Source organism: Perissodus microlepis, chromosome 1 (assembly GCF_051167445.1).
Source record: "Perissodus microlepis isolate ML-2025 ecotype Zambia chromosome 1, ASM5116744v1, whole genome shotgun sequence".
Classification (NCBI taxonomy): Eukaryota; Metazoa; Chordata; class Actinopteri; order Cichliformes; family Cichlidae; genus Perissodus; species Perissodus microlepis.
Genome location: NC_140461.1, coordinates 729,951 through 742,868, shown reverse-complemented (window position 1 = coordinate 742,868; position 12,918 = coordinate 729,951). Strand labels below are relative to the sequence as shown.

The 12,918-nt window shown below is 46.4% G+C and overlaps 1 protein-coding gene across 5 annotated transcripts in view; it reads left to right on the top strand.

Moving 5' to 3' along the window:
- znf536 (zinc finger protein 536) overlaps positions 1-10,531 on the top strand; it is a 199,424-nt gene extending 188,893 nt beyond the window's left edge. For all 5 annotated transcript variants that reach the window (XM_084925582.1, XM_084925547.1, XM_084925557.1 and 2 more), the window contains one exon: positions 8,048-10,531. In XM_084925582.1, the coding sequence (XP_084781708.1) occupies positions 8,048-8,277 (230 nt within the window). In that variant the 3' untranslated portion in view covers positions 8,278-10,531. The remainder of the gene's footprint in view (positions 1-8,047) is intronic.
- The last annotated feature ends 2,387 nt before the right edge of the window (positions 10,532-12,918 follow it).

Below are 12,918 nucleotides of genomic sequence, written 5' to 3'. Positions count from 1 at the left end.
AAAACACCCTTAACGCAGAAATACACGCACACAGACACACAGAGGCCACATTCAGACCCAGAACAGCATGCTGGCAGCAGACCAAACGCCGCCGTCCTTAAATGCGTTCTGATGCCAGCGCTGCCATCTGTTGCAGTCTTAAGATAGAGATGAGGAGACACCGGCCGCACTGCGTTTAGGAGAGTAACAGCTTCAGGCCCCGCCTCTTTCAGTTGACAACAGGAATAGTCACAGATTCATGAAAAGAATCTGTTTACAAAGACGGAGCTCAGACAGGAAACACATCAGTAATCACACCAAGACTCACAGCAACAGCTCACCTGTGTGAGTGTGTCAGTCTGTGTTTGTGAGTCTGTGTATAGATAAAGTATCAGCAGCTGGCTGTGGGTGTGTGAGTGAGTCCACCCATATGGAAAAGAAATAGTAAAAACTTACATGATTTACTCATGAAAGTGGCCACTTTCTCATTACTTTCATATATTGTTTTAGTAAGTATCCAAAACATACAGGTTTCATTATATAACTTTTCAAGGGATCTTATATCTGTTTTCACTCTTGTATGCTTTTCATACAAGTTTCACACAAGACAGATACAAACTTTATAAGATTTATATGTATCTTTTCCATATGAGCATGCATGGCAGGTGAAACAGAGGGTCTGGCTGCAGCCACTGTGGAGCTCCACAGTAACCGGAAACATGTCTAATATGTTGCAATACGGGATGCAACACAAAAACAACGGCCGTTTTTCAAGTATGCAAGTCCAGACTTCTTAAGTACACATGGGAGTCCGGACTTCCCGAAAATACAAGAACGCAGCACGATTGTTCTACAATTGGAACAGCGGCGCACTTGATGACATCACAGCTACATTCTCGCCTGAAAATATCTCAGTTTATTTTGTGACCCAGAAAGATTAATATTTCAAACTCCTTATATGTACTGTGTACACACAAGCATATTGAGATTGGCCCGTGCAACGCAACTGTGTTCAAATTTGAAGTCGTGTGTTTCCAGATACTGTGGAGCTCCAGTGGCTGCAGCCAGGTGCTGTGGGTGAAACGTAGGCTCTTTGCCACGCACACACACACACACACACACACACACACACACAGACTGACAAATGCACACACACACACACACACACAGACTGACAAATGCACATACACACACACACACACACACAAACACAGACTGACAAATGCACATACACACACACACACATGCGCACGCACACACACACACAAACACACACACACAGACTGACAAATGTACACGCACACACACACACACACACACAGACTGACAAATGCACACACACACACACAAACACACGTGCACACACACACAGACTGACAAACGCACACACACGCACACACAGACTGACAAACGCACACACACGCACACACAGACTGGCACACGCACACACACAGACTGACACACGCACACACAGACTGACACACGCACACACAGACTGACACGCACACACACAGACTGACACACGCACACGTGTATTTATATCCTTTTGGAGACATCTCACTAACCCTAACCATCAAAAATGAACGCCTAACCCTGACCCTGACTCTAAAGCTAACCATAACCTAAAAAATGCCTTCAAACTCGTGAGGACCGGCACAAATGTCCTCATAAGTAGGGGTGGGTTTTGATTATCGATGTATCGATTAAAATCGATTCTGGCTTGGATAACGTGATATCGATTCATTAAAATCCGGAACCAATTTTTAAATATAAATTTATTTTGCCCTTAACTCCAGAATCTCAAGTTAAACCTCACAAAATTTCTACAACCACCAAACAGCTAAAACAGTTAATGAGAGCAGGAACACGGATTCTGCACAAAGACGTAAACACAAAACCCAACGCACGTACGCGGACACGCCGTCGGGGCTGAAAGCCGACAGCTCACTGATTTTGAAGCGTCGGCGGGCGCTTTGTGTTTACGTCTTTTTTGCGCTCGATTCTGAAGCTGCAGGTTTGATCTCTCTCCAAACAGTATTGACTGAACCAGCAGCAGAAAAACCTTCCAAACTACGCTTCACATCTCGCTTCACATAAACATCATCACGAATTTCTTCTTACCTTTGCTGTTTTGCTTCCACCACGATAAAATCACACTTGGTGTAGAGCTCTCTCTCTAAATCGATAATCAAAACCCACCCTACTTATTACCCACCAGTCTACGGTGTTCTTTTAGTGTTTTTTTTTTTTTTTTACTTACTTCCGACAAAAAAGCCTCATTTCTGCTGTTCAATACTGAACAAATTTAAACTTTTTAAAATTATGCAAAATTGCAAAATGCTGTGTCTCTAATCAAACCTCTGTAACTTTGCTCTGCTTCACTTCGTTTCTGACAGCACAATGTTTTTAAGGTCATCTGCTATAAAAACCCAGACCAGGAAAACCGCCTTCATGTTTTTCTGTTTTATCCTCAGTTACTTTGACACAAAGGCATCTGCTGTGATGCTCAACCTCTGAATCTCACGTGTCAGGTTTCTTTTAATAGATATAAAAATATCGATATGTACTGATAAGTGATCAGAATTATATTTCTGACTCTCTGAGGCAAAATTTCTCAGATTCAAATCGAATCGAATTGAATCGGAGATCAAATCAATTCTAGAAATCAGTGACGATACCCAGCCCTACTCATAAGTGACTGTTGGTCCCCACAAGTATAGCAAACTACCAATTTTTGGTCCCCATGAAGATGTTAATACCCGTCCACACACTCCCACACACACACAGACACCCCCCCCACACTCCCTCGTGCTGCCCTCCTTTCCTCTCCCTCTGATCTCCTTGCAGAGGGCCTTGGGGGGTTAATTAACAGGCTGAGATAATGCCACACTAATGAAAACAAGAACACCGTCTCTCTCCTCTTTTCTGTTCCTCCCTCATTATTACTCTGCGTCTCTTTAGCCTTAAATTTCCAACTCTTGAAGGATTTTGTCGACACAAAAGAAGGAATAAACAGGCAGATGGGAACATGTGAGAGACAGAAGGTGACGCAAACTAAACACAAACAGGGTCCCCACAAATTAAAGAGGACCCGTTCCCTCCTCATTTCCTGTTACATGACTGTTCCTAATAATGAGTTCTGTGTGTGTGCACAAGCTCAGGCTGTTTATCGTAGTTTTTTCTACCCAGGGATCCGTGTGATGTCACAGAGAGATGGTAGAAGCCCCACCCACCTGCTCTTCAAACCTTATCAGATTCTCTTTTTGAGACCTGAATGATTTCTGTAAACGATGTTTTACAGCTGAAGACTCTTAAACAGGAATGTCGAGGAGGAGGAGGGGACTCTAGTTGTTGCTGAAAATATAAAAAGGTAAACTGTGTTTGTGTTCTAGAAAAATCACCTTCATCTGAGGGCACAGGATCCGATAATGATCAGCGATCAGAAGCATTCACACAAGTGCAGCTGAAGTAGGTGCAAGTTTCATTATGTGACTCTTAGGAAGAACTCATTTCTCTATTTAGTTCACCTGATTCATGGTGTGATTTGAGCTCAGTGTGGGAGTCTCACAGTGTGTGTGTCCTCACGAATCTGTCAATCGAGTGACACGTCACTGCATTAGCAGCTGATGTGAGAAACAAACACAAAACATCCCAGAACTGAGTCCGCTTGTTATTTCTGACGTCATTAACCCAGGTCTTTGCATCCAAAGTTTGACTTCCAGGAAACCAGGAAAAGACAATGTAGCTGAATGTAGTAGGACGTTAGCTCTAAAGATGACAAACCTGTGACTGAAGGATTTCCAACACAATAAAAACGGACGGCTCTGCTAGAAACAAAGACATTAAACTGAACAGCACCAATGTTTGGAGGGTTGGTGAGCTCGATCACTCACGTACATCGGACCCAGGTTTTAGAGTCGAAAATGGAACCCGACATCCGACTGGTGATGACCGAACCCTCAGATCAGACACACAGACCTGTGGCTGCAGAGGCACAGAGCCCAGGACGTGGATTAATAACGGTATCTGTGGGTCTGCACGCTAGCCGAGCATGCAGACTGTTGAACGCCAGTGTGTGCGTACCATGTTCATACATCTTTTTGGGGACCAACAGCCCGTCCCCACAAGTTTGAAGGCGTGTTTGAGACTAAAAATGTGGTTTTGGTGTCAGGGTTACATTAAGGTCATGGTTAAGGAAAGCATCGTGTCCATCAGATGTCCTCACTAAGTCAGGAAAACAAGTATTTGTGTGTGTGTGTGCAGGGAGAGCAGCCTCTGTTTAATTTTTAAACTATCTGGTGTGTGTGTGTGTTATTGTGCAGAAGTCAATTTCAATCTGGACACTAACTTAAGTTTCTACATCCAAACTTTCCCAGTTCAGCCCTCTCTCTCTCCCCGCAGATAAACCGGCTCGATCTGTTTTTATTTCAAGTCCACGAGGACTAACGGTAAATAAGCGGGGAGACGGGAGAAAGGGGTTGAGTTGTTTGGGGGCATATTTCGCTCTCCCTAAGTGTAAAATGGGATGAGATACTCTGCCTCTCGGACTTAACGTAATGTAAGAGAGTGTGAAATTAAACCGCACATGAATAAAGGGGGCCTTCATTGTGTGCCGCCGACGAGCTTATCTGGAAATTCAGACAACTGGAACATCCAAAGCCTCCAAACTTGTAGCAATCCCCTTTGTCTGGCTCTGAAGCAAACAATGTAATATCAGAAAGCCGGCGAGCCTCCAAAACCTGCGTCAGATTGCCAAACACAAAGTCTCGCACTGGCTCGTTGTGTCCTCACATCGAGCCTGTGTGTGTGCGAGTCTACGTGGAGTGGAGTGTGTGCTTCAAATAGATGGTTTCCTTTTAATCCCGGCCTTTTACCTATTGATATTCCCTGCACCTATCCCGGCGCCTCTTTTAAACCCCATATGTTAATTTGATTTAGAGCAACTCAAATTGAATAAGAGATAAAGAAAAAAAGAAAACGAGAGTAACAGCAAATGTACCGTTATTAATATTCTAAAGTGCTGCAGAGGCTCCACGTCTCTCCCGTCTTCCTCCCCCTCCCTCTCCGTCAGTGAGTGAGTGAGCTAAGTGAAGTGGGTTATGATGGCGGTGTAATCGGCATCCCTCAAACAAACGGCCGCTGCTATTAAGGGCCATTGTGTTTGCTGCAGTGATGATCAGATTCAATCTTGGGAGAACATTTTGTGCTGGGCTGGTGTGAGGAGGGGAGATGGAGAAAAATCCTTTGCCGTGTTCGCCTTGCTATTGTGTTCGGGCTGCCAGACGTAAGCGGCCTCTTCCGAAGATGCATATCGACTTGAGGAGCTGCAAAAGTTTACTTCAGATGAATTTGTGGGAGCTCACCGGCTGTGTTGGGTAATGTTTTAAGGGCAGATTTGTTTCAATAAGGAGGTGCTGCTGGGGTGGTGTGAATGTGAAAATCACTTTCCTTGTCTTTGTCTACAGCCCTGCCCCCTGCTTCCTCCCTCCAAACCTCAGACTTTTAATACAGTCTGAACTTTCGACGTCCACAGGGCACCGAAGACAGGGGGGACATCCAGTTCAAGGTTCAAGGTTCAAGGTTCTTTATTTGTCACATGCATAGTTATACAAGTATAACACACAGTGAAATGTAGCCTGACACGCTCCTCGACATGTGCAAAAATGGGGGGGGGGGATAGAGGAAGAACATTATATATACATATATATATATATATATATATATATATATATATAAATAGTATATACATTGGGTGAATGTGCAGTAGTAGCAGCAAGCAGGTGAATTCTGTACATTAATATGAATAGACATCTGACTATTTTACAGAATAGACAATATAAACATATTTAAAATTAAAGGAATTTGGAATGTACATTGTGCCTTGGTTTAGAGTGTCTGGAAGAGAGTCCTGTCTCAGTCAATTATAGATGATGTGAGAGGGCGGGTGTGTGTGTGTTTAGGGCCCGGATGGCTTGGGGATAGAAGCTCCTCTTGAGCCTCTCTGTCCTTGCCCGGATGATGCGGAACCTTCTACCAGATTGCAGAAGTTGGAACAGTTTGTTGCCAGGATGGGACGGGTCCTTCAGTATCTGCGCTGCTCTAGTCCGGCATCTCCTGGTGTAGGTGTCCTGAAGCGGGGGGAGAGCAATCCTGCAGCAGCGTTCTGCTGTACGGATCACTCTCTGGAGAGCTTTTTGGTCCTTCACACAGCTGTTCCCAAACCACGATGTCATGTTCTGTGTGAGGATGCTCTCCACAGCGCCTGTATAGAAAATCCTGAGGATCTTTGGAGAGACCCTGAACTTCCTCAGTTGTCGTAGGTGATACAGGCGCTGCCTAGCCTTTTTGGTCTGGACCTGAATGTGGGCAGCCCATGTCAGGTCTGAGGAGATGTGGACACCAAGATATTTGAAGGACTGCACCCTCTCCACTGGAGCTCCATTGATGATAATGGGCTTGTAGTCTCTGTGCTGACCCCTTCTGAAGTCCACCACCAGCTCCTTGGTCTTGCCGACGTTCAGCTGGAGGTGGTTGTCCTGGCACCATGATGCCAGATTCTTCACTTCATCCATGTAGGCCGCCTCATCGTTGTTGGAGATGGCACCCAACACCACTGTGTCGTCAGCAAACTTCACAATGGTGTTGGAGCCATGGGTGGCCACACAGTCTGAAGTGTAGAGGGAGTAGAGCAGTGGCGAGAGGACACATCCCTGAGGTGCTCCTGTGTTGATGGTGATGCTGTTAGAGACGCATCTACCCACCCTCACCACCTGAGTTCTGCCAGTGAGGAAGTCCAACACCCATGCACATAGACGGCTGTTAAGTCCCAGATCCCTGAGCTTTGTGAACAGTCTGCAGGGCACTATTGTGTTAAATGCTGAACTGTAATCAACAAACAGCATTCGCACATAGTTACCCTGTTTCTTGTCCACGTGGCTGAGGGTGGTGTGCAGGACGTGGGCGATGGCATCCTCTGTGGATCTGTTGGATCAGTAGGCGAACTGCAGCGGATCTGTGGTGTCTGGGATGGAGGAGGAGATGATGTTCTTCAGCAGCCTCTCAAACACCTTCATTACTACCGAGGTCAGTGCAACTGGCCGGTAATCGTTCAGGGATGAGGGTTTGCTGTTCTTGGGCACAGGGATAATGGTGGATCTTTTGAAGCATGTGGGGACCACAGACTTCGCCAGGGACTCGTTGAAGATGTAAGTGAACACACCTGCTAGCTGGTCAGCACAGCAGCGCAGCAGACGGCCGGTGATGCCGTCTGGCCCCGCCGCTTTCCTTGTGTTCACTCTTCTCAATGCCGCTCGGACGTCATGCTCCGCGATGCTGGTCACCGGTCTCTCGCTGATGATGTCACTGTCCTCGGTATTCAGGCGGTAGATAGCATTAGCCGCCTGGCTAACCTCGAAACGGGCGTAGAACTGATTCAGCTCGTTGGTGAATGCAGAGTCGGCGTTGATCGGCGCAGTGTCCCTGGCTTTGTAGTCCGTAATGGGGGGCTCTATCCAAAGGTCCAAACCAATTTTTGAGCTTAGTTTGAAACTGGTATAAACTCTGATCATAAACGTGTCGTTCCAAAGAACCAAATCTCTCTCACACACACACACAAACACTTGTTTTCATATCTTAGTGAGGACATCTAATTGACATAACTCAAATCACATTTTTAGTCTCAGAAATGTCTTCAAACCTGTGAGGATGAGGATCCTGTCCCCATTAGGGACTGTTGGTCCCCACAAGTATAGTAACAGTCTAAATTTTGGTCCTCACAAAGACGTATAAGTGCGCGCACGCACACCCAGTGTTTGCTATCTAACATCCACACTCACACAGATGCATCACAGACAATCTCGGGGTTGTGTATCTCGCCCAAGGATGCTTTGTCATGCAGACTGGAGCAGCCAGGAATCAAACCAACACACCTTCAGATTAGCAGATTCTTGACCTCCTGAGCTACAGGCCCCGCCCACAGGCTGACTGACCCCAGACTGTGGATGGGGTCGGTCTTACAGTGACTTCCTGTTTGAGATTAAAGAGTTTCTGGTGTTTGTTGTCGTTGCAGGCCGCAGACCGTTCAGGTGCAGTTACTGCCCCTACAGCGCCTCGCAGAAGGGCAACCTGAAGACTCACGTGCTATGCGTGCACCGCATGCCCTTCGACAACAGCCGCTACCCCGACAGACGCTTCAAACGCTCCCGCCCTGACCGTGACGCCCCGGAGAACAGCTCTGATGATGTCACATCGAACAACTCTATGACGAGAGTGGACCGTGTGACACGTGAGCGGGAGTGACGGCGCTCTACAGACAGACCGGTCTGCACAAAGTAACCGTGTGTGTTATTAGACGCCTGTGAACACTTACTAGGAAAACACGATTAATCAGCAGTGAACACACTTCCTGTAGTGGAGGAGGACACCCAGAGCAGAACGCAACATGCCGACCGATGATGGCGATGATGGTGTGTGCGTGGGGCATTGGTACCAGCCTGACTGCTGCTGTCATCGCAGAGGAAATCAATTCAGAGGTAACAGGACACTGGACGCTACGCCGAGGGATCCCATCAGCTGACCTGAGCCCCTCCCACACACACACTTCTGCATCCTTCCCTTCACTCTCCCTCAAACACAACACAAATCAATCAGCGGCTTATTTACAGCATCCATTAGCCAACATCAAGGCTGGAGGTCACCTTACCACACCAGCGAAGGACCAAGACTCATGACAGTTTCAGTTTTGGACTCTGATCAGTGCGGGGGGGGGGGCTGAGATAATGGTTATGTCTCTGATTAGGATTGTTCTCCAAGCCGTCACTCTGTTTGAACAGGTCTCACTGTGTCTCTGGATTTGAGTCCTCAGAGGGGAAAGCTGACGTTGTGAAGCCAAACGTCATTCTTTCATTTTTTTACGAGTAAAACAGGAAATGAGCCTTTGTTGTTCTTCACTGTGCCGGCAGCTGTCGGTGACTGTCGGCCGAGGAGGAGAAGGAAAGCGTGGCGCTCGCTGTCACGGCGGCGGCTTTGGGTTCTTAATGTTTTTCTGATAAAGAGAAATGATCGGGACTTTTACACAATCAGTATCTCCCAAACACACAAACACACGGTGTGGAGGGCTCAACCCCAGGGTCCTAGTGCCCATGGTGTTTACAGTACACACACACACAGGACATTACATTCATTCAAACTCAGTCACATGACTCCCAAAACGAGCTTTGAGGGAAAAGGAACCGAAGCGTTCGCTGATCTTATTGTGCTGACCACAAAGTGCGGCGCCAAGTTGTGCCTCGCCGCGGCACCTTTGAAGGTCATTGCTCTCCATTTGCAGTTCTCAGTTTTCACAGTGTCATTTCCACCCGGCGAGGAATTTGTGAGTCTTCGCAGTCACGTTGGCGTCATCTGTGCTGCGAAGGTTTTTATCACAGTACCGTACAAGTTTCACGCTTATGACTGCGAGCACGTTTCCCTCGCAGCCAGTGGTTGCTCACTGGTCTGTAGGTCATGTGACTGAGGCCCGACCATAAACCGATTCATGTTACAGGTGATCTGTGTCGCCAGGAATGAAGATAGGTTTACAGTGTGGCACACACATGCAGACACACACATACACACAGTGTGTGTGATGAAGCAGGAGAGAGAAAAAGGATGTGACAGAAGTTGAACACTGATGTGATGCAGGTGTAACTCCGCCTCCTCGGCCTGGCAGAAAGTCTGAGTTCTTCTTCTTTTGTTGTTATCGAGCAGGACGTCAGCCGTCACTGCCCTCCAACCGAGAGCCACGTAACGTTCCCGTGATGTAGTCTGAGCTTTAGGTTTCCGTACATTACTCTGTCCTTGGTGGCTGTAGCTTTGTACACGTGTATGCGCTAAACATTTATATCTATACACATTTATATTAACATAAAGTCAGCAGGGGAAAAAAAGTTTGTAAAGAGTTCACATTCCAGTTTCTGGCTGGAGTTCTTGGGCTTTTTGCGAATCGGAACATTTTCATCATGTTCAGATGAGGCAATCATTTCTGGTTTCAGACACTGGAAAATGCCATTTGTTGTCATTCCTCTGTGACTTATACTCTTTGTCCACGCCTGAGAAAGATACGCCATTTTTCCCTCAGCTGTAATCCTAAAATAATCCATTCCATTGTCCCCGTGCTGTTTCATCTCTGTCAAGCTTCTTATTTAAGTAGCACATGCAGTTTTGCTCACTTATAATCGCCGGTGCTAGAGGAGAAAAAAGATGAACCCATTATATCCCCCGCAGCTCTGTAGTGTCCACGTTCCTGAAGGAAGAAGAGCTCTTTAGCCCAGAGGAGGCGATGTGAGGAGAGGGGGTTTGTTTCAAACTATGAGCTTATACTCACAGTAGATACGTCTGCATTTAAGAAACAGATATTTATTCTTGCACATCTGTCAGAGAGAAGATGAAACTCATTAAAGAGGTGTATCAAACATTTGTCTGTTTACTCTTCCTGCGTTCTAGATGTTCTGATGTACTTTGAAGCCGTGAGATTTATCTGATGTTTTTTCTGCAATAAAACCTCTACCTCTGGGAATCACGTCCTCTCAGTTTGGATCCCTTCCCTTCAGATCAATCACACCGCTAAAGGAGATGAAGAAGCGTTCCGACTGTGGAATGACTGCACACACCTGAAGCGCTCGAATGCTTCGCTCAAATCAAAGCGACGAGTCTTAAAATGGACCCTAAGAAGCAGAAATATGACCTGAGAATGCCGTTTGCTTGTAAGTGCTGGCTCTTATTGACTCACTCATTACATGTGAAATCACAGGAGCAGTACAAATAAAGGCTTTAATGTCCCAACAGGGACGCATGTAGGAAACCCAGGGGAACCAAAAATAGCTGGGAGAGGTGGTGCAGAGAACACTAAAAGCCAGTCTACGACCCCGAAAGCATCTCTTTGAGGCTATACTGAGGCACACTGATGCTTTTCCTTCAGGCAAAGTTTACCACCTTGTGTTCATGACTAAAGTCAAAACACAAACGAAGATGGAAACGCTTGGTGGGATTGGCTGATAAACTAGAAATCCTGACGTAGTGGTACCGTTGCAGGCTCACACAGGTCCAGCAGGGTTAGGCCAGGGTGTAGCAAGGACAGTCTGAAATTTGGTTGGTGCAACCACGGTCACCTCCATTGACTGATTATAACAAAGCCCCGTCAAGACCAGCTTCAAGTCAGCGTGGAGAGCTCAGCGTGGGCCCCTCCATGTCTATCAAATTCAGTTCAGTTTATTTTTATTTATATAAAAGCCTGAAGGCACCTTATGTTGAAAGGAAATCCCAACAATCAGACACACCCTCAATGAATAAGCATTTGGCGACAGCGGGAAGAAAAACCTCTCTGTAAGAAACCATCAGGAGAACCAAGCTCAGGGAGGGGGCGGACTTCTGCTGCAACTGGCTGGAGGGGGACGCTTTGGGCCGTTATGTTAAAGAGGGAACACACATGCTGCTGTGGAGGCGGCCCCTGCTGGGGAATAGCCACACGACGCACGTGGAGTGTGGAGTTTTGAGGGAAAATGAACCGAAGGGTTTACTGATGTTATCGTGCCGACCACAAACAGTCACGATCAGACAGTCCTGCGTTTATGCTTCTGCATCATAAAATCCAGAAACATAAATAAATGTAATTAAATAAAAAATCGTTTTTACTCCAGCAAACATTCAAGTGCATGAGGCCTTTAAAATGTGCTGCGCCGTTATTTAACAGTGCAGTAGATGCTGTTGTAGGTTAACCCCTACAACAGCTCCCTGATGTTATAGGGGTTAACCACCGGTTCTAAAGTGAAAGCTGCCAGGAAACGTCAGAGAACCAATGCGGTAACACCTCACCAAAAAGCCCCCGCCCACTGTCGTATGGGTAAAACATGTAGGAAAAGTGAAGCGGCTGCATCAAATTCACCATCAGGGCTTCTCATTGATTAAAGACATTTGTTAACCACCAGATAAAAGTCCCTGTCCTCCTAACACCGAATTAAGAAAGAAGCACTGATTTCTGTCAAATACACCTGAAGAGTGCTGAAGCAGACCAAACCCAGCAAACAAGCCCGTGTGGACCCACAGCAGGTGGCCGTGTATGCCCACACAGCTGACTGCAGTTTTGCCCTTTTGGAAATTCCAGCAGGGATTTCTGTGGGCAAAGCACTTATTGTCCCGTGTGTGTTAGCCCTGCAGATCTCCTATCAGTTTTCTGGGGTGTCCCTACATTAGCCCCAAAGCGGCATGTTTGCTAGAAAATGTTGGGAAAACCAGTCAGCGCAGCAACATTTCGAACCCTGAAGCCGCGCTGCTATTGGTTGACTGGAAAAACATCTATTTCAGCGCACCTTGGCCGACCGGCATTCAGCTGTCTCTCCAGAGTCCCACCACAGCCTCAGACTGCTGCTACTGCTACTTTCTGTTCTCAGTCCAGTAGCGCTGACTGTTTACACCGAGCTCATCGCGGCTGAGGATAACCCGGCTTCTCCCAAGAGTCTTTGATCTGTTGAGCCCAGGTTTGTTTCTTTGGCCTCACAGACTGGCAGCTGCAACTGAGAGCTATAAAAACGTAAAAAATCAACGTGTCAAACATTTGGCTCATGCAAAGTCAGAGGAGACGTAAAAATACCTGCAATGAAAGTACAAAAAAAGGGGAAAAGCCACGCAGCAGCTGAATTTGAAATGTTGTCCCCAGGATGAGTGCTTTTTACTGTTAATGGAGAAATAGAGTGCGTGGCATATTTAATGGGTTTTGTTTTTATTGTACAGCACTGAATAATTAACTGGGAAGCAGCATGTCACATAGATTTATCTTTTAATTAAAATAACGTGGTTCACGCATATTTGAGTGGTAGTCCAAATAAATGCAATATCCAAATTTATGTTTTGTTTATCTTCCTGTTAATTATGCGGAGATTGTTCACTGTACAGCCCTTCATATCCCCC